Here is a 23,426-nt window from a genome sequence, read left to right as displayed (position 1 = left end):
TTCATAAATCAACTGAAAAAGTCACCATTTTTATCAATAACAGACTCATAATTCCTCTATAATCACACTAATTTAAAAGTCATAAAACCTATTGAATTATTAATATGAAATATTAATGTTTAAAAATACAAGAAATAAGTCATTTATTTCCCATTGGCAATAAGTATTGTCCTGCTGTTCAAAATCTAGAGCCTCATTTTTATTAACATACGTCTGGCACCATGAACTGAAAAAGACATTCAACATGCAATAAGTAGTTGTAAGATGCCATACCAAACACTGGGAGTATGACAACAAAAATAAAAACAGTTCTCATTTTCGGGAAGTTTATACTCTCTGGGGGGGGGGGGGGGCGGAACAAAATGTAAATAGTTTAGTACCAATCATTTGAAATTGATTTCAGAGTGGAGAACACTGAACAAGAGATAGTGTTGGAAACACAGGGAGGAAGTCAGCTCAAAGGATACAGAACCTGAGTTGAGCCTTAAGAGAAGGAAGCTAAGCATTCTAAGGGACAAAATAAGAAGAATGTGCATTCCAGACATGGGGAACACAGTTTGTACAAAGATGGGCTATCAAATGATATGTTTATCACAGTTAATGGTTTGGCTTCCTCTCTATCATATTCATCCCCATATTGTAATTATTTGCAAACATAATTTATTACCCCACTAGACTATAGATGCTTGATTTCAGGAGACTAAATTATTTTTCATATTTGTATAACTCTAGCACCTAAAAAGTATCTTATGCATATTATTACACCTATTACTATACATATTCCTGTCCAATTAAATATAAATTATATTCTGCAGGAAAAAGTGTGTACTGTTCCATATCACTCTGCTTCCCAGAATGTCCAGTTAATGCTAGTGTTTAATTTAGAAAATGGATCCCTAATAAGAGAAAGTTTGGTGAAAACAATAAAATACACTGTACATTTATTACAAAGGAAAATCATATTTCAAAATTTAGAACCAAAGATTATACTACAATCTTCTATCCAGTAGGACTTTCTTAATTCCTTTATATTAAAATAATAATGTAGCTAGAGTTTTTAACCACAGATTTCAATGTGAAGTGATATTGTTCAGGGATTTGAACAACGAATTTCATTCCATATACTCATCATGAACATCAGATTTTAAAAAACAGATTAAAATAAAAACATGTCATGAGTGATAATATTTAAGGATTTAACAAAAAGAATGTGTGTTTCTTTATATTCTGATATGATGCTCAACCCCAATTGACTTCTAATAAATGTGTTTAATGAGTTTTCCAAATCAGATGATGTAAGTAAATATATACTGTTGTATATCACAACATTTTGCATTAACATTAAAAATTACTCCACCTTTGATCACAGCAACAAAAGTATATTTTCAATTAAAAAATGAATGAGCTGTTTTGAAAAAAATGCATGAATTGTTTTGAAATGTTAAACATTTGAAAATTTCTCTAAGTCTATTTAGATTGGAAAGAATTTTAATGAGATAGGCCAGGGCTGTCCAACCTACTTTTAAAAATGTTTATTAAAACAATAGACAATATATTTTGATTTGCCATTTTAGTGAGAGTTCTGTGGTAGCTCTCCCTTAACTAAAGCCACAGTAAACTCACAGGCAGGCTGCATAAAATCGCCCTGGAGGTCGCATTTTGGACAGCCCTGAGATAGGTCAATGAATTCAAGAATACAGTCCAGTTCAAAAGATTAATTGAACATGAACCAGAAATCCTGGGTAACATTTTCCACACAAAGCCCTTGTAAGAATAAGCTACATAGAATCCTGCACTGCCAAACTTAAAAAATAGCCATTTCAAGGCATTTAATATCCCAACATTCTTATAGTTTTCCCACTTCTCCATGAATTGTAAGTCATGTTAAATGTAACCCATCTGGGTCATTTTCAAATATGAATCTCACTGAAATAAAGCCCATTGATGTTTTATATATATTCAATATTGAATGGTATATGCAAATATAAATAAAAGTATTTTCACTCAAAGTTCTACTCTGAGGCCTTAGGTTCTCAAAGGCTATGCTGGTAGAGTTTTAGATCTCACAAGTTTTATTCTGCTATAAGTACTTAAAATACAGTCCTGTGATAACCTGTAAGTCTGACATCCTAGGATCTACCTTCATAGAGATTTATGCCTAGAAAATTTGCCACTCTCACTTTTCTTTTCTGAAAACAGTAACTCATAAAGACTAGTATAGTAAAAAAATTACTGTACTTGGAATCAAAGAACCTAAAATACACCAATATATATATTAGATGAGTGACTTTGGACAAGCCATAGCCTCTAAGCTTGAATTTCTTTATCAAATGGAAACAAGTAATACTTGGACTTTCTATGTGACAGGTTTGTTATGAGGGACTGATTTGTAAACTGTAAAGAATTCTATAAAAGGTGAGTGTTAATTATTGCTTTTATCATGAGTTAGACCATGAAGGGAGTAACCACAGATTCTTGAAGTGCTAAAGTAATAGAAGAAATTACTCTGGTCCCTGTGGCTGAGTCTATACAAGTAAAGTAAAATGGATCATTGAAGTAAATAGGCTGACAATCAAGATCTTTTAAATGCTTGTTATTTTGCAAAATCATCTTTTCTCTTTAATAATCCATGTTAACTTTCTGCATTAATCTGTTTTATCCAACAACCATTCAGTTTCCTATGTTGTTATAACTGTAAAAAGAAAGACTTTGAGACTTGTAAGTAGCTTTTCTAAAGAAAAATTGGACCTGATTCAGATTTTACACCAGTAAATCCCATTATGGCCATTTTATGTTTCAAAGTACAAATTGTAACAACTAAGAAGGGATAAAAAAAAATTCAAATTAACAACTCAGAGTAATCACAGAATGGAAGGAGGACATGGAAAGCTTGTGCTTCTATGAAAAATATGTCTTCATAACCAATAAAATCATCAATCAATGTTTTTCAATTCTGTCAAGTAGATAATTAATTCAATGAAAATATCTGCCAAATGGTTCTTTATCAGACCTGGGTAATTAATTTGTTTAAAATAGTTCATAGTATATCATAGATTTAGAGCTAGAAGAGACTTTAGAAAACATCTTGTCCAAATCTTTTTCTTTCATTTTTAGCAAATGAAAAAAATTGAGGCCCAGAGAAGTGACTTACCCCAATTCACATAATAAAAGACAGAGTAGGACTTGGAATCCAGCATTGTGACTCTAAGTCTATCCTTAATACATCACATTGGTTACAAAAACATCTAATCTCTCTTTAATGACACAAATGCCTTCTAGAATGATCTAAAAACAATTGTTTAACTTCTCTGTCCCAATTTATCTACTTGCAAATCTTTAAAATGTAGGACTATTTGTATCAAGCATATGCCACACATTTTATGAAATTTAACAGTATTGCTTCAGCAAAAAAAAAGGTTCAATAAAAAGAAAAATCTGTGAGGTCTATTTAAATCACATTGGTCAAGAGCCTGGAGATCTTTGAAAGTACTATGAAATTTTCAAGTTTTATTACCATTATAAACCTAAAGCCTGCAAGAATATAACTCCTGTTTTACAGCTTGGATTTCAAATTAATTTTCCTTATGAAATAAAACCATGAAATTGGCACCATCAGGAAGTAACATCAAAGTCATTTATTTGTATCCATCTCTAGTTAAGCCTGAAGGGTATCATCAGCCACATACTTGAAGGATTATACATAAATTATTTTGAAATAAAATATTCTTGGCCCATCCAAAGATCATCTGCTATTTTTTAAAAATGAAATTACTCATAAGAACTTGAAGGAAATAAAGATATGAGACTTGTCAATAGATCTGTTTTTTTACTTACCCTGCTTCTGTCATACTCCTTCCTTGAGGCAGCAAATAGTTGAGCATTAGCTATGGCAATCCCGCAAAATGGAAGATACATCTGCATAACCTGATGCAGAGAGAAGTTAGAAGTTTATTATTATCTATCATTAAGTTTTATTATTATTTTTATTAACATGCCTATTTCTGTTCATATAGCTTCTTTTTTATAACAAGTCTAATAGGTGTAATTATAGACTAATATGTTTTAATGGAGAAAAAAAAATCTTCTTTGGATAAAATACTTTTCTTGAGAATTTGACAGAAGTGATCTGGTTTCTCTGAGTTGAAGGCATTTACAGTTGTGTTTCATGTACCTAGCACACCTGTTGCTGGACTTATGACCAGTCCTTGTGAGAAGACTAAAAATATTAGTTTATTTTTGGTTTATAGTTTATTTATATATAAATATATATACTTTTATATCTTGTGCCTATATCGCAACATATATAGGTAAAAGATCTTCACAGATTCCTGAACAAGCCTTCAAGGTAATAAATGCACTAATTCACCTCATTGAAATTGTGGGAAACTCATGAAGAAGTTACAATAGCCCATGAGTAATCAATAATTCCTTCTTAGGCCATGTGATTGGATATATGCAATATTATATACTTTTACCCCAAGGATAACATTAATACTAATGCTATTCTACCTACTCCATCCCATCAACCTATCATTCTCTCAAGAGTTCTAGAAGAAAGAAAAGATAAAAGGAGAAGATTTAAAAATAGAGACCAAAAGAGATTATGGGCACTCATAGATAAAATCATATACTTTAATTTTTAGATAATTTTTCCTCCAAAATGTTGGGGAGAGGTGGAAAGAGAAAGAGAATCTTGTAGACTTCTCAGTTAAATTAAGGAAATTTTCTCTAGAGAAGTGGGAAGAGTTTTTATTTAATTTCTTTGCTAAGTTACATTCTCATTCTGGTCTCTTAATAGTGGCTCATGCCTTCCTAATAAAATTACCTTTTACCAACTTTGCTTAGATTTTGTATGTTTTTAAATAAGCTCATGTCATCTCCTCAGATAGAAGGAATGTTCCTTGAGGAAAAAAGACAAATTCATTTTTGTGTTTGTATTCTTGATGCCTAATATATTGCCTGGCACATGGTAAATACTTAATAAATACTTAATTAATTAATTTATTCATTCATTCATTCCGTCCACAAAGATTCAAGAACAGTTATTAAAAATAGAATAAAATAGAACTAAATAGCAATGGGAAAACTAGATAAAATTCTATCATAGGGCATTTAATGCAAAGTACCTGAGTACCACCTTCTCATAGGTACCAATGGAGACAAATCAGATCCCTGTCCCCAAAGCTCTGGAAATAAGCACTGTCCCCATAGGCCACTGGTCTCCAGCCAAACCTCCACCACTGTCCAGGGGAGTAGCTCCAGTATAGGCTTGGCAATTGCCTCTACCATTTTGACCCTTCCTTAGGATTTCTTGGCACTGACAGATGGCTTCACCTCAGAAATGGATATGGTTTTGTCAATTAAAATTACCACATACTGTGGTATATTGGATAGCACATTGGATTTGTAGTTAGGAAGACCTGCATTTGAATCCTGTCCCAGTCATTTACCAGCTGTCATTTACCCTTAGGTTTTCTCAATATCTCCCAACACCCAAAATGGGTATAACACCACTTCCTACTTCACAGGGTTATTGTGAAGATACAGTAAAGAAAATGCATAAAATGCTTTATGAACCATAAAGTGCTATATTATTGGTGACACATTATTGTCTTATTACTCTAAAAAAGTTTTTGCATATCACCTTTTTATCTCCTCCACATTCAGCCAAACTGAATTACCTGTCATCCAAACCACTAGACCTTCCCATCTACCTCATCACTGATTCCACCTAGCTGAGTTGTCTCCCCATTAGAATATGAGCTCCTTAAAGGCAGACATTTTTTATATTTGTATCCCCAGTGTGTTACTCAAAACAAGCATATCATAAATACCCTTTCTTATTTTTTCTCCTTCCCTTCTTCTCTTCCTCCTTTCCTTATTTTCCCTCTTTGCTTCATTCTTTCCTTCCTTCCTCCCTTCTTTCCCTTACTTATTTCTTTTCTCCTTCCTCCTGTCTTTCCTTCCTTCTTCTTTCCTTCTTTCCTTCCTCCCTTCCTTTCTTCTTCCCTCTCTTTCCTTCATTCCTTGCCAGTACTATCTCAGAATAAAATCAGAAACATATCACTAGCTATAAAAGGGCTTAATATTGCTTTTTGTCAGTGTTACCCTCAGTCATACATATAAGTAGTACAGCACCAGTATACATCTAAGCTTATATTAGATTTTAAAAGAGATAAAATAAAGTAACAACTAAAACCTAAAGAGGAAAAAGTCAAACATCTCCAGACCATTGAATATTTGCTTAATGAAGACTCTAGGAATTAAACCTAGTAATGAAATAGGAAAGGAAAATAGCAGGCAAGTATCTAATTATTTTGTAAAGAAAATGGACATAGTTAAACTAGGATGCTAGAAAGTTTGACAGCCTGAATGCAATAAGCAGAATAATATAGCATTTTAAAGTAACTTTTAAAAGTTAGTATATCATAGCATATAACTTTTATCTTAAATAAAGTAAAAGAATATTTTAGGATGTGCAGATAGCCAGTATATGCAGTAGCAATTCTGACCAGGGTAAGAATCACAGAAGGAAAGATGGACCTATCAAGGATAGGTGTCAAACACCATCATGACAGAAACAGCTTGAGGAAAGTTACTGGAGAACTTTAGACAGTCATTGGAACATTACTTAAATAAAGGCTGTGTGCATTAGAAAACATGAAGGGACTGACACCCAATTAAAAGCAAGAAAAAAAAGACATGTACACAAAGGGATGAGGAAAGTAGAAGTAACCTAGAAATTCTGGATTACCTTAATCAAAAGCTAAAAGTAAAAAAATCAAAAATTAGTTTAAAATTGGTTAAAAATTATTCAAGGACTTATAACAGCACAAAGAACAAACAGTTCATTATCAATCAAAAAATTTGTTATAGAGATGAGCAGTAGAGAAATCAGTGGCAATACAGAACCATCAGTGAAGGAAGGTGAGGAAACTGATTATCTATAGGATTATAAGAAATCAAGTACAACAAAAATAGAAGTTGAATAAAGAAAGAAAAACAATTATACAGATAGATTATTAAAATTCAAGAAAGAATTAGCTATATCAGGGAAGGCATCAAACTTGAGCATCTCTGCAAAGCTGTACAGTAGCACATCTAAATGAGAGACAAAATGATTGGTTCAAATAGTTTACATTGGAGCACTAATTACTATTAAAACACTTTACTAGCTCCCTTTAAAAATATACCTAATCTTACCTTTCTTTTTTTTGCAAGGCAATGGGGTTAAGTGGCTTGCCCAAGGCCACACAGCTAGGTAATTATTAAGTATCTGAGGCCAGATTTGAACTCAGGTCCTCCTGACTCCAGGGCTGGTGCTCTATCCACTGCACCACTTAGCCGCCACCTAGCCACCCCCTAATCTTACCTTTCTTAATAGACGACATCATGTCTATTCCAAAAGGATGAAAAACCAGTGTAACCTTCAAACATGAAACAATTATGTTTACATACTTTATGCAAAACATAGACTCATGTACCATTCAAAAAATTTTAAATTTGAGAAAACAACCTATTGTTTGGAAAACAAAAAGAGTATACCAAAAAAGCTCCAAGATGCAATTTAATGAATGAATACATAAATGAAAACAAACATATTTGTGAAGTACTTACATATATAAAATGCTAGGAACTGGGGTTCTAATTTAAAAGAGAAGACAAGGAGTCTATGATATGATGTAGGTAGACAACACATATAGAACAAGAGTGGCCAAGAAGGGATAATGTCCTTCAGAAGAGAAAGGAGAGAAAGCATTTATTAAGCTCCAACCATATGCAAGGCCCTGTGCTATATTTCATAGCTATAATACTTGATCTATTCAGTACCCTTATGAGATAGGTATCATTTTGACCCCCCCCATTTTACAGTTGAGGAAACTGAGTCAGACAGATTAAGTGACTTGCCTGTAATCACACAGCTAGTAAGTGTCTGAGACTGAATTTGATTCCAGGTCTTCCTGACTATAGGGTCAACCCTCTACCTATGGTTTTTCAGCTGCCTGATTGTTCTGTCTACTTCTAGAATTTTATTGAGACTGAACCAGAGAAAGAATTTATTAAACTTACATAAAACTATAGGGCTGTATGAGAAAAAGATTAGCTTTTTCATTCTGAGGAATCTTTATCCAATTATTTACTCAACTATGGAATGCAATAATTTTAACTACTTATGTAATAGTGTTTAGAACATGGAGTAGAAACATAGCAGCACAGAAACTTGTGTCAGGATCATCTTGATCTGAACTGTATCAAAAAAGATAAGAATAAGACATCAAGAATGATGATGATGATAATGATCATTATTTGTCATTATGAGCATTATCATCATAATCTGGCTTCAAGAATTAAACACAAAAGAAACATAAGTAGATGAGACACACTATTGTTAATATGATGAATACAACAAAGTACATCAAGAAAAATGACTGAAACTCTAGCTTCATTATAAAACTGGAAAGGGGGTTGGTCAGAATAAAATCAATATTTATTAGTTCAAATGCTTCATGATGAGTAATTAATTAGGAAAGCACTTTACCAGCCTAATTCCATCTTTCTTAACAGAAGGCAGAACATCTTTATTAGTAGAAGAGGAGAACATTAGTAACATTAGTGACAAGTCAATTTGTATTCTTTACACAAAGCATTCCCATCTTGTATGACTCAACAAATCTATAAACACAAAATATCAGTATATCATCTAAGGAGTAAATAGGGTTAGGCCCCCAAATCTGAAAACAACCTCATTATTACTCCAGTGATTATTAACCAAGTCTCTACAAAATGTCATAGCATTTATATTGACTTTGTTGATTTATAGCAAAACTTCTCACTTAGTTCTATACTCATGCCTTACTTATGCATTGCAAATGCACAAATAGATCCAAGCAGAGTGCTAGAGAGTTTGATGTCCATATGCAAAGCTGTGATCTCATTTAAACATTACTAACATAATAAGGTTAACAAGAGTTGCTATAAAGCCTAATGTCTTCCAGGGAAAAAGTTTAAGTCCATTGTGGTTTTGTCTAGTCTTAGACACATTATCATCTGACATAATGAGTGTCTAAGATATTGGCATGACCAGAGTAAAAAGCCATCTTTATCATAATTATCAACTCTCTTTCTCCTCCTTCCATGGTTTCAAAAGCATCTTACCCAAGAACATAATCATGTTTGTCCTTCATTCTTGAAGAGGACCACGGCTTCAGGGGAGGTGAGGTCATGACAAGGACATGAGTTTGATTTGAGTTGGGGTGGTGGTGTGGGGCTGTGCTAAGTCACCAGTCTCACTTTCTTCTCCAGAGCCATCTGGGTCCAATGGCCAGATATAAATCAGAACGACTGGAGATAGCCCTGGATGTGAGGCAATCAAGGTTAAGTGACTTGTTCAAGTTCAAACAGCTAGGTAGAGTCAAGTGCCTGAGGTCCGATTTGGACACTGCAGTGACACAGTGGATAGAGCACCAGCCCAAAAGTTGGAAGGACCTGAGTTCAAATTTGACCTCAGGCACTTAATAATTACCTAGCTGTGGGACTTTGGGCAGGTCATTTTTCATTGCCATGAAAAAGACCAAGAGCATGACTATCCGATGGCAGCCTCATGTGTGTCTTGCCCCCACTAGAGACCTGATTGTACATTATGATCCAGATATATCCTCCTAAATTCCCACTCTTGCCAAGAGGGCTTTCAAGTTAAGCATTTTACATTTCTCAATTTAATGATTCTATGATGTAAAAAGTCTATTTTTTTAGAATTAGACTTTTTTTCCTCTTCCAAAGAAATTTCTAAGATCCTAAAACATTTCCAAAAAAAATGGTCCAGAGACCCAGAGAAAGGGGCCACCATTGTCCACTTTCATTTGATTAGTTAGTGACAGAAGTCAAATTGGAACCCCCAATCTTCTAAGTACAGTCATCTTTCTACTGTTCCATACTGCCTATTTCTAATAATGATATTTCTAGATTAAAAGACATCTTATAAGTATCATGGAATAAGTATCATGTACTCATTTAAGAGAATGATTAACATCTGGGGAGATGTTAAGGTACTACTATAACAGTAATAATTACATTTACTTTATTAGTTCCTTTAATCTTTCCTACTGCCTTCTCAATATACCCCCCCCAACATTAGCTGAGTGGGTTATCTATTTGAAAACAATTCTAAGAAAAAAATTCACAATTTTCTTTATTCATTGGAATGCCTAACAAACTTAAGTTCTACAAGTTCTTCTTTATGAACAATAAATCTATCATTCCAAAATGTGAACCTAGTTGTTTTTATTTCTCCATAGACATAGAGAACAAAGGGGGATTAATTTAAAGCAATTATGCAGCATTTAAAAAGCAAAAGAACCTCTCTGCCAAAATTAGTGTTTCTTAAATAGTTTCCAACAAAAATGAATGGCAGTTTGACATCCTACTCGCCAAAGTTTAGAATGCTCAATTCAATACATATTCAATAGGTACAATGTCAGCACTGAGCTGCCAGTGGGAAACAAACAATGTGGTCAAGGACACTATCATTGCTCTTAATTTGATTCAATTCAGCTTGACAACTGCTTATTCAGTGGCCCACTATGTATGAGGAACTGTTCTTGGAAGTGGAAATATTGAGATGAAAATTACATAGTCCCTATCCTGAAAGAATTTATCAATTTACAGAGAGAGAAGAATGTGCAACATGTATTCAAAAAATCTATTAAAAGACAAAATATGAGATGCACAAAAGAGAGAGTCAGTCAAAGTTCTCTGGAACAAATCTGAGAAGGGAGAAATTATTTTCAGTTGGGGATAAAGACAAGCAGGAACCCAAAAAAACTTCATAGAAGAGATGATGCTTGAGCTGAACCCTGAAGAAAAAGGGAATTTCAACAAAGGTGAAGTTCCTAGAGAATAAAGAACATTTCATTTCTTAATCTTTGTATTCCCAGCATCTAGCAGAGTGACTGACAATTGATAGGTGCTTAATAAATTGTTGTTGATTGGTTGGTTGATTTTAGGCCTCATGGTCAACAATGCATAAGTGCACAGAGTCAGCAAAGTCATTAGTGATTCACTATGAAGCATTTGAGCCAAAAAAAAATGAATCTTATCTGAACCAGCCTCTTCCAATTTTTCAGAAGTGAGGTTCAGTTATCTCTCTTCATGTAAGCATCCCATTCCTCATCATAACAGTTCAGCTAAGCTGAAAAAATATATGATTCATGAAAGGCAGTGATATGAAATAAGGCCGACCAAGTAAATTATCTTAAATGTTATAGTAAGGCATCTGAATTTAATCTCATGAATAATAAGGGGTCACTGAGTTCTTTTCAAGGGATAGTAATATTGGTTGTGCAATTTTTGTCAGATAGGCAAAATATATCAAAGGTATATCAAACAGAAATAAACGAGCAGATTTCAATAAAGGAAAGACAGCAGCATAGCTCTCACATCAAGGCTTCATTGAATTCCCATTGCAGAATTGGCAATCAATGATATTAGATTTTGTAAACTGACTTATTTGTTTGGGAGTCAGGAGAGGGTGGTAGTTTGGAAGTCTAGAATGTTAAAAAAAGTATATGTAAGATCTAGGGGGTCCAAAGGGTGACATTCCATTATCTGAACTTCCTTTGGGGATTTTGATGTATTACTCTCACTCTTATGCTAAGATATAAAGACTGTGAAATCTTTGTAAATATGGAATGGCTCCAGATCATTCCATCACATTATTTACATGTTGTATGTGATGGTAAGATAGTTTTTCTATCTCTGTAATGGTTCATTATTTTGGTTCTGGCCTAGAACTATCTCCAGATGATCTACCCCCTAAAGGTATAAATTTCACAAACTATGTGTTTTTTTAATTATACATACATAATTATAAGCAAAACCATATGAACACATAGAAATACACCACCATATACATATAAATGTAGGACACAATATGAGCCTCAGACTTAGCTAAGTAAAATAGCTGAGTGTATTTCCTGTGGTGTAGCTTTTTCTCAAGGACTGAGAATATTATATTACCTCTTTCATAGATAAAATACCTTATGAGGCCAATCCCAATTTGTAAGGTATATTCTAGGGTCAAAGATGACAACTCTTCTGCTTTCAAATGGAATACAACACTCCAGAGCTTTACGGAGAGTTGTGGTAGGTTGGGTGTACCTAAAAAAAATATTAACTAGTAAGGGCAGCTTAATAAAATGTGCACCTTCCTATCCATTGATATTCAATGAATCCATGATCTTATATGTATAGGTCTATGACCTTATATGTACTTGTATGTATATGTGTTGCAATTACAACCTTATTACATATGATTTTTGCCCATGAGCTCACATAAATCCTCATAAAAGATTTGTCCAAACCTAAACACCTGAACATTTATGGGTGCCAAAACTCTTTCTAATGACCCTTTGTTGTCTACACATGTGTGATTCTAGCCAAAGGAGGAAAAGAAAAATTGGGCAGATTCAGTGGTGGTGGTGGTGACTTTGGAGTGTTTCAGAGGCACAATCATAATGGAGGAAACCATACTCAATAGCATACTAACATACCTAACAATATAGAACAATTGGAAGAAAAAAGGCATTCCAGGGTCAAGGGCAAAGATTCTCTCATATCAGTGCAGAAAAGAAGTTGATTTCTTAAAAAATGAAATCTGAAGAGTCAGAACCTAGGACAGACTTTATTTAAGGCAGTGAGATTAAGTGACTTGTCCCAAGGTCACACAGCTAGGTAATTATTAAGTGTCTGAGGCTAGATTTGAACTCAGATCCTCCTGACTCCAGGGCCAGTGGTCTATCCACTGCACCACCTAGATGCCCCCAAGACAGACTTTTAAAAAAAAGTAAGGTATGGAAACCTGAAGAAAGATAACATAAAAGATGTCTTTTCTCTCCTGTGAGTTGAAGGAAAGTGGTCGTAAGTATCAGAAAGGGAGGAATTGTAAGAGGAAATATTTCCTAAGAATGACTTTAGAGGGTCTACAATGAGGTGTTCTGCAAGACAGATTTTCCCCAAGCTGTGGAAATGTAAGAGGAAAGTATTAAACTTTATTGAAGACCTGGAATACCAAGCCCATATACAAATGAACGGTAAATTCATGAAAGCTGAGCCTACCACCACCTTACCAGACAAATTCACAGGAAAAATAAAATACTGAAATGAGCTAATATCAATAGGAGTCATGTCAAAGAGAAGAGGAAGCTAATATAAGGGCAGAATTTGTCCCCCAATTCTTTGTTCTAGGAATAAGTAATAAATACATAAGAACTCTTACCTATTTAAAGTTCTGAGTATATCCTGCTTCTCTCTTTTATCTTTTCCTTATAATCTTTTGCAATAAATCTTTAAAATAGTGAAGAAAGTAATCTATTATTTTCAAGGGAGCAGCTAAAGGGGAAAAAGAACAGGGTTTTCCTCATGGCTTATCTGGGAACAGAATGACTTAGGAAATAGAAGAAATGGAGTGGTGGCTTGCACCTAATATATGGATTTCAGGAATCAGTTCCTACCTAGCTGGGGCAGAGACAGAAGTAGTGTGTAGTTAATTATAAAAGGAAAGTATCTCTTGTGTTTTCCCTTTAAGGCATGACATCAGAACTTTTTACATTTATGAAATACCTACTATGTACCAAGCACTATGATAAGCACTATATCAAAATTGTCTCATTGTTCTTCACAACAACTCTGAGATGTAGCTATAATTATTATTCCCATTTTACCTTTGAGAAAACTGGAGCAGACAGAGGTGAAGTGACTTGCACAGAGTTACATGGCTAAGTAAATATTTGAGGCTGGATTTTAACTCAGGTCTTCTTAACTTCAGGCTCAAGTTTTTATCTACTATGATACCTAGATACTTCATCACATAATTTAGTGTCTATAACTGATTAAGATTATAGGCCCTTCTCACTTTCTCATCTCACAGAAAGGCTATAGAGAACTTGCAAGAAATCCTTCTACCCACCCCCCCTTACTCTCCCTATATTAGCTCAACAACAGAAAACATATTTCTTTCAAACAAATTTTGCCTTATAGATGTAAAGAGGCTGGAGATAGAGAGATGTAAAACTTTAAATTAGGACAGAGAACCAAACCTCTTTCTGAATTTTAAGCATTTTCTTTAGTTTGTGACCTTGGCTAAGACATTCCCCGCCCCCCCCCCGGGTTTTAGTTTCCTTGTACATATAAAAAATGAGGGGGTTGGGCTAAATGACCATCAAAGTCAACAACAACCACAAGAATTTATTAAGCATCTATGTGCCAGGAACTATGGTGAACACCAAGAATGAAACTACAAACAAAGAGAAGGATACCCCCTCCCATCAAGGAGCTTATTTTTAATGAGAGGAAATTATATAAAAGGAGAGTTGAAAAGAATAAGGAAATAGCAGTGGTAAAGTAAATGGTAACTAGGTCCTGAGATGAAGGAAGTTTCAGAAAGAACTTCTACATCCAAATCTTATGAACTTATGAACTAATCTTCTTTGTATCCCATCCTTTATAAAGTTTGGAATTTTGGTTGCACCCCATGAACAAAAAACCACAGAGAGCTATATAACAGGTAGAAAGGTGCAGAATTCAAAAATGACTAGAGTTCCTACTGAGTCTTTGAAATGATCTCAATTTATTTTTCTTGAATAGCATTCCAATAATACTTCAATAGATTCATCCTTAACAGAACAATGACTATTATGGATGATAATTTGAGTCTGGAAACCTTGTTATCAAGTTGTTTCAGTTATAATCAACTCTTTGTGACTCCATCTGGGGTTTTCTTGGCAAAAAATACTTAAGGATTTCTTCCTTCGGCCCATTTTATAGATGAGAAGACTGAGGCAAAGAAGCTTAAATGATTTGCCCAGGGTCACACAGCTAGGAAGTGTCTGATAACAGATTTGAACTCATAAAAATTAGTCTTCCTGATTCTAAGTCTAGCATCTATCCACTACACCACCTACTTACAATTAGCACCCTGAGATTGTAATGGAAAGCAGTTTACTCTAGACTGATGACAAGTGTATTGTTTCTATTTATATAATTGCTTTCCACATAATTACAGGGTGTACCTACCTCCACTTCCATCAAACTCCTCTGACTTATGTTCCTGATGTGTCTCTGGAAAGGAGGGCTTCTATTTCTAGAAAAATATTTTGGGGTCAATAGACCTTTTAGTAACCCCCCCAAAATCACATCAAAAGACTTCTACCTACTTCACCCATAAATTGAACTAGCCCTCACTACTATCACAGTTGAGAGAACTTTTGTCCCCTGACAGATATCACTCACTTGTCATACTGATCACTTAAGTGATCTCATATTTCTTCTGCTTTCAGGCAAGGTTCACCTGAGACATTCAAGATATATTACTATCTATTGTATTATTAATAATGACTAGAGATGGAGACATTGCACCCCTGATAATTCATTCCAGTCAGTACCTTTTTTAAGTGGCTTCTTGTCAAAGAGAGGGTCTTCATTTATAAAGAGATGAATCTGTCCTGAATCCTTCAGGAAAACCACCATTCAATATTGTTGGAATCAGACACATTCTGGACAGATATTCAGCAGCAAGATTTGTAGCATTACTAAAAGAGTCTGGCAGGAAAAGCAGACAAATACCTTGGAGATGGGCAATAATGGATAACAAGGAACTCTCAATAAAAGAACACTCAGTGTTGGATTTTTAATCTGTTCTTATACAATAGGTATTTTTAAAGAATGACAACTTTCCCTAGCATGGTTTAATATATATATATATATATATATATATATATCAGCCACTATCACCTGGTTTCCAAATGTTAAAAAAAATAACAAAAATGTCCAAACAGCTTTAATGACTAAAGAAGCTAATAAGACTTAGCACTCTTGTGCAGCAATTTTCAGCTTGAAGACGTTTTATACACACTAGCTAATTAATCCTTACAACATCCCACACAGAAAGGGAGGCAAACTGAAGACCATTCAAGAAGGTGCAAAAGTCACTTTGGCCCTGGAAACTCATGAAAAGGCAGCTAATGAGTACAAGCTGAATACCAGGGTTTTCCCTCAGTGTATTGAAGGGAGTTGGTGGGGCCCCACCTCCTCAAACTTGAAAAGAAGCAATTTCAGAATTTCATGAAATGCAACATGGTCAACTCTCATTCTGGACACACAGATTCTCTAAGTGAGGTGTGGGACCATTCTTCAGAATTCCCACCTCTTAGGCACTAAGGTAACCCAGTTCTGGCCTTCTGCTCATGGGGTTTCTAAACAATTGTTGAGGTCACTCAAGTGTAAAGCACAGCTTACATTGTTATCATTGCTTTTCAGTCATGCTAATGGATTCCTCCATTTTTCCACATTATCTTTTTTTTCATTCAGCAAACTGGTACAACAGAGGCTTTAAGTCAGGAAGATCTGAGTTTGATTATTGCATTGGAGATATATATATATATATATATATATATATATATGAAATTGAGTATCCCTGGATAAGTCATTTAATTCTATGCCTCAGATTCATTTTCTTGAGTTCAACTCTGACCTCAGATACAGTCAGACAACACTAGTTGTGAGGTCCTGAGCAAGTCACTTAACCACTATTTTCTTATCTGTAAAATCTGTAAAATCAAAATAATAATAGCATGTTCCTTGAAGGGTTGCAATTAGGATCAAATGGGATAATAATTATTTTAAAAAACTCAACCAATTTAGCCCAGTGCCAGTGCTCATTTAGTCACATGGTAGGTCCCTTATAAATGCTTCTCCCTTCCCTCCCTTCTCCTTATAATGTATGTAAAATTTTATGTTACAATAAAGGATAGGAAATGGGCAAATCTCCTAATTCTTCAAAATAGGAAAAAGACAAATTCTACTTAATATAGGCAGGCATGTGACTCAATGGATAGAGAGTTAGTTGGACCTGCTGTCAGGAAGACCTGAGTTTAAATTCTGACTTTAACACTCGTTAGCAGTGTGACTCAAGGGCAAGCCACTTAACCCTCTTCAGCCTCAGTTTCCTTATCTATAAAGTTTGGACAATACATCCCAGGATTCTTGTGAGCATAAAATGAGATAATAATTATAAAATACTTAGCACGATGTTGGGCAAATAGTAAACACATAAATATTAGCTAAAATTGTTACTATACAAATTTGCTGTTATTATAAACGTTTTAAAATTCAGATCTCAACAATAAAGGACAATTTTGATGGTTTAGGAAGTCATTTAGCTTTGCCCTATCTATGCAAAGGAGATTTGCCAACTAATTCAATGGTATAAGTAAAACATCAGAAAAATTTTAATTGCCAAGAACTTTAAAAAATAGCAGGGTAATCAATGGTTAAAATTCAAGACAGAGTCAGGAAGACCTGAGTTTTATTATTGCTTTCAACATATATAACATATATGTCCCTGAATAAGTTACTTAATTCTATACCTCAGTGCCTTATCTATAAAATTAGGACAATTACAGCAACCACTTCAAATATCATTGTAAGGATGAAATGAGTTAATCTCTATGAAATTCTTTACTCTTTGCTCTCCACTCTAGCCTCTATGGGCTTTCTTTACAATGTCACAGAAGCCTTCCCCCCTTGGAGTTCATTGACCAAAAGCCATCACACTAGAAATTCATTATGCCCCTGTGGTCCCTTCCTCTAATTGTCTGATTCTCTCAGAATCTACATTTTTAAGAAAAGTGCTTAGACCTGTCATATCTTCATTCCTCTCCAGGTTCCATTCCTTACTTTCCAGTCTTTCTTCATCATGCTTTCCCTCACTCCAACTTCTTCTATCCCCGTTCTCCCTCCCCATCTTTCCTCACCTTAACCTTTTTCCAATATATTTTTATATGATGGATTGTCTTCTCCATCAGAATATAAGTTCATTGAAGGTAGGAATAGTCTTTCTTCTTGTATTTGCTTTCCCAGAATTTTGCAGTGATTGACATTTATTTAATGCTTAATAAATTCTGGTTGATTTGACTTCTCATATGTTTACTTATTCCATATGATCTTTTCCCCTAGTAATTTCAAGTTTTCATTATTCGTTTTTCTTCACAAAGATGACATTATTGACCATGGAGACATAGGACTTTTAAATATCCTAAAATCACAAAATTTTAGAGTTTTGGGAGGGAGGTTATAAATAACCTAGTTCAAATTCTTCATTTTACAAATGAGGAAACTGGGCCTCAGAGCAGATAAAAATGACTTGTCAAAGGTCACTTAGCTAATAGATAAAAGTTTCAGTATTTAATCTGAACACAGGTCCTCTGATTCCAAATTCAGGGTTTTTTTTAAAATCAGGCAAGTGTCCTCTTATTTAAGACATCATGACTTCATTGTACTTAGTGATAATTGTTGAATGCTTCATGTTGATCAGTTTCCAATTATTTGTTACCCCTCAATACTCTGATAGGTCTGGGATGTCACAGTGAATATGGTGGTCACTTCCTCTAGTACACATTTGCTCATTTCTTCTCATTCTGAATCACTTTGTCTATGTTCTTTTGCAAATATTCCAAAGAGGATCTTCCAAGATTCTAGATGGTTTCTTTGGGATCTCTTAATAATAAGTATATACCTTTGGAACACTTTAGATGTTCATGAGTTATCTCTTACTTTAATTACGTGATTAGCCTACGCTCCTTTCCTGTTAGATATTCATCTGATTATGAAGTCAGGGGACCTGGGTTCAACTTTCATCAAGTTTTGTGAAAACTTATTTGCTCCTTCCACTGTTTCTCATTATTTTATGAAGCACATTGCTCAAAATCTCCTACCCCTTCTGTCATATCTTGGAAAAAATAGTTATTGCCTTTGACTGACATCTAGTCTAGGCTAAGTATTGTCCTTGATTGACATCTCTCTATACCAACTGATTGTTGTGATAGTTTCTAGAATCTTTTGGTCTCTCTCTCTCTCATAGCAATTAATTTCTGTTGATTAATCTTCCTTTCCTTAAGAAATAATATTATTCTGGGGCAGCTAGGTGGTGCAGTGGATAGAGCACCAGCCCCGGAATCAGGAGTACCTGAGTTCAAATTTGGCCTCAGACACTTAATAATTACCTAGATGTGTGGCCCTGGGCAAACCACTTAACCCCATTACCTTGCAAAAAAACAAAGCAAACAAAAAACCCTAAAGAAATAATATTATTCTGTGACAATTTCTGTTCTTTTCTCCATCACTTGCTTTTTCTTGTCAACAGATCAACTAGGTGAAAAATGGAGCTGCCTTAATTGTATATCATAATTTTTCATTTTTTCTTCATTGTTAATTTGGTATTGATTTCATTCTTGACTCTGTAAATAGTTTGACTGTGTACAAGTAATGTAACCAGAAATGACTTGTATATTATATCTGAGAAAAGACAAAGGAAGGTACAAAGATGAAGAGAGACAGATATTGCATTTAATGGTTAAGTGACATAATTCTTGTCAAAATAATGCTTCCTGTGGTCTGACAAAAAAATGCTTTACTTTTCACATAGAACTTGTTGGACCAAATAAATTCTTACAATTTGTGGGATTACAAAGAAAACTTGGCCCATTCTTCTTCTTCAGAGTAGGAAGTTTTAAAAGGAGAGAGCTAGAACAATAAAATGGCAAAAAGAATTAAGGACAAAAATTAAATTTTTTTGCTTTTTCTAAAGCAATGGGGTTAAGTGACTTCCCCAAGTCACACAGCTAGGTAATTTATTAAGTGTCTGAGGTTGGATTTGAACTCAGGTACTCCTGACTCCAGGGTCAGTGCTCTATCCACTGCACCACCTAGCTGCACCAGGATAAAAATTATAAAGATGTATGTACAGTTAATCTTCAGCATTCACAAATTTAACTTTCTTGAATTCAAACATTTGAGTAATTTTATTATTAACTTCATTTTCAATTTTTCAGTGGTGACTATGTACATTTGCAGCTATGTAAAGTAGAGAAAAAAAAATGAGAGGAGTAATACACAGAAGTTTGTGGAGTGACTTGCATCCTACTAGATGCTTCACTGCTCTTATTCACCCTACCCTTATATAGAACTCCTCATGTATCCATTGTACATTTTCATTGTTTGCCTTTAAAACTTAAGTTTTGTGCTATGTTTATATGCCTAAAGTGTCGTACATCCCTAAAGTAGTGCTCTAAGCCTAAGTGGACAGAGTCAATGACACAGCTTAATAAGAGAATAAGGCTGTTAGACAAACTTCATATCAGAATGTCTATAGCCACTGTCAACCTAGAGTTTGGTGTTAATGATTCTATGATTCATCAAATGCAATATATTACTCTCATCTGACACAGGGGAAAGTAAAATACAGGTTAAAAATGTTGTAGTTTCAAGAATTTTATTTGCTATACAGTATTTATGATACTGTAGATTTCATGTGCCATTAAAAAGTTAATATTGTCCAAAATCAATTTTTTATTGAGATATTAGTCCAAAAGAGAATTTTAAGGAATTAATGAAAAAAATGATTTGCATATTATCAGTTTTATTTTGTGTGCTACATTTTATGGGTTATTTCATGGTTACTGCATTTGGAAAAGTACATTTTATCAGAATTAATGTTTTGTTACAAAGAATTATATGCAGAAAAGTTCATTTTCAGCAATGTATAGTGAAAGATTACCATTTTTGATGTTCACAGGAACCTACCTCCCTATTTCCTATAGGTACAATGTAAAAACATTTATGTTTTTTTTCACTTTTATACCATTTTCTGATGAGGTTAAGCATTGACTATATGTTCATTTCAATCATATCAAGAAAAATCTTTCTCAATAATTAGTTATTACTGAGTGCAATGAAAACACCATTCAGTTAATGTTTTAAACAAGAGAATTTTGTTTAAAAGACAAACAACTTAAGTCAGGGTACCTGGATTCAGACTGAATTCCAAATACTTTTCTTATTAGCTATTTGGCATTTGGCAAAGCCATTCTCCAAATGAAAAAAAGCTACTTTCAAATAATCCCTATGCTTTGGGAGGGGGGGTTATTTTTTGCAAGGCAATGGGGTCAAGTGACTTGTCCAAGGTCACACAGCTAAGAAATAATCCCTTTATTAATGAATGGTATAAGTTTCTATAGTTATTTGTCTTCATCCAAATACTTTGATTATACAATTCCATTTTGTATTATTGTGCCTACCTCTAATGTGTAATTCTCATCACTGTAAATGATGAATTATTATATCCTAAAATCTGAAGTTCAAGATAGAGTATAATAAAGATACCAGAAGGCCAAAATAGCTTATTTATTTACAACTGAAAAATAACAAAGAACAATGGGACAAATAGAGCAGAATGTGAAGTATAGGTCAAATTCTTTCTAAAAATAATCTTCACGGAGCTTCAGAGAAGGGAAATCAAGCTTACTGCTTTTCAAATTTTCTTGAAGTTATGACAAGCAGTAGGCCAAGTTCATTTGACCATGCTATTAATCATTTCAGATAGGTCAGCCATAAATGGATGGGCTGTATTGTCCCTTTTCATTACAGTACATCAAACAAATACAAGATGTGGAGTATAACAAGAAGACCCTAGAAACTGAGAAGATTCTATAGAAAAAAAGAACAATGACTAAGACTAATATTTTGAGATTATTTTAGTCACAAAGGAAAACTATAAGGTAGATTCTAACTGTTTTAATTGTTCCAATGTTACAAATAGAGAAGGTGAGACTCAGGAAGATTAAATCATTTGCTGTTAAGAAACAGAAGTGGAACTCAAGCACAGACCTTCTAATTCTAAATCCCATTCCCCCTTCTACACTTAAACCTTAAAATACCCCTAAAACAAAACAAGAATGAATGTGTACACATGGTAATGTGTGAGTGTATATTACATATCCTACACAATAAATACAAGTATGAAAACTGGGGAGTTGACCTATAAGGATTCAATATCTAAACCTAGAAAAGAAAAAAGTGTAGAAATAGTCCTGATGTATACAACAAGGATAAATGGGATTCAATTATAAGAAAGTGCCTATTAGATTGAGTCATTTACTCAATCCTGAACATAAGAGTGAGATGAAATGAAAAAGAGAGTAGTAATTTTATGTGTCCAAGAGGAACAAATGGAGACCCATTGGGACATAAGAGAAGACAAAGAAACAAAACAGCCTAAGGCACCTTAGGTTTAGGAAAATAAGATTTTGAGTTAGTGTGGTATTACAAAAAATTAACACAAAGTTAAAATTTAAAAGTTCTGGGTACTAAGCAGTATTACAACTTAATGTAAAATCCCTTAGGCCCTCCTAGTAAATAGAAGAAAGGACACTGAACAGGTTTGCCAGTTTTTGTTCTTCATTTTCAAAGAAGACCAATGACATCAAAGAGATGATTTCATGACAAGAACATGAACTGCAGATGAGTGAGAAGTGCTATTTTAAGTCACCAGCCTCACTTTATCCTCCTGAGCCATCTGGGTCCAGTGGCCAGATTTGAATCAGAACAACTGGAGATGGCCCTGAATGAGAGATAATCAAGGTTAAGTTACTTGCCCAAGGTCACACCGTTAATGTCTGAGGTAATATTTGAACTCAGGTCCTCCTGACTCTGCCCACTGCAATTTCCCTGCACCATCTACCTAACTAAACAGGTTTGCCAAGAAAGAGAAGAAAGGATGAGCTAGATTGAGTAGAGTTAAGATAGTGTGAGGGATATTTAAGGGTAAAAGGTCACAAAATGCTTGTAGATATTCCCTGTTTTAGGAATGACCTTGATAAACTGGAGATGGTGAAAGGTCTCAAGATCATGGTATTTAAGTAAGATCCTTAAAATAGAAGTAAACATTCCTTTGTAAGAATTAATCTAACTTTTAGTGATTAAATGGAACTGGGGTACTGGAGTCCAGTCATAGAGAACTAAGATAGACATCCTAATTCCCTTAAGAAAACCAAAGAGCCCTAGGAAAGAGAAATATAACATGCCTTGCCTTCCAGATAGTGAGGACCAGGTAAATGGATTCACAGGTATTTTTATATATTTTGTCTTATGTCTTATATATTTTGTCTTTATATATGTCTTTATATATTTTTGTCTTAAAAAACACATATGGGGCAGCTAGGTGGCACAGTGAATGAGCACTGGTCCTGGAATCAGGAGGACCTGAGTTCAAATCCGGCCTCAGGTATTTAATAATTACCTAGCTGTGTGGCCTTAGGCAAGCCACTTAACCCCATTAATGGTCTTGCAAAAACTTAAAAACAAAAAACAACACATACTAAGCAAATATGAGGTAACATTGGAGGTAGAGGCTCTAGTAGGTGAGTGGAATGGAAAAAGACATGCAGAAGGAAGAACTTGAGCATAACAGAAGCTAGACATTCCAAGAACAGAGAAAGGGAAGGAACACATTCCATCCATGACTGAAGTAAATGGTTATGAGGCAATTGGCAAACAGCAAAAAAGAGGAATTCATGTGTCACCAAAGAGGTCAAAGA

The 23,426-nt window shown here is 34.3% G+C and overlaps 1 protein-coding gene across 2 annotated transcripts in view; it reads right to left on the bottom strand.

Moving 5' to 3' along the window:
* Positions 1-23,426, bottom strand: part of PDE11A (phosphodiesterase 11A) — a 468,580-nt gene that overhangs the window by 303,511 nt on the left and 141,643 nt on the right. For both annotated transcript variants that reach the window (XR_012474244.1, XM_074215628.1), the window contains exon 3: positions 3,835-3,924. Coding sequence is in view for 1 of the 2 variants with exons in the window: in XM_074215628.1 (XP_074071729.1) it covers positions 3,835-3,924 (90 nt within the window). In the remaining variant the exon portion in view is untranslated. The remainder of the gene's footprint in view (positions 1-3,834; positions 3,925-23,426) is intronic.

Source organism: Macrotis lagotis, chromosome 1 (genome assembly GCF_037893015.1).
Source record: "Macrotis lagotis isolate mMagLag1 chromosome 1, bilby.v1.9.chrom.fasta, whole genome shotgun sequence".
NCBI classification, from domain to species: domain Eukaryota; kingdom Metazoa; phylum Chordata; class Mammalia; order Peramelemorphia; family Peramelidae; genus Macrotis; species Macrotis lagotis.
Note: the sequence above shows the minus strand (reverse complement) of the source record. Positions and strands in the feature narration are given on the sequence as shown.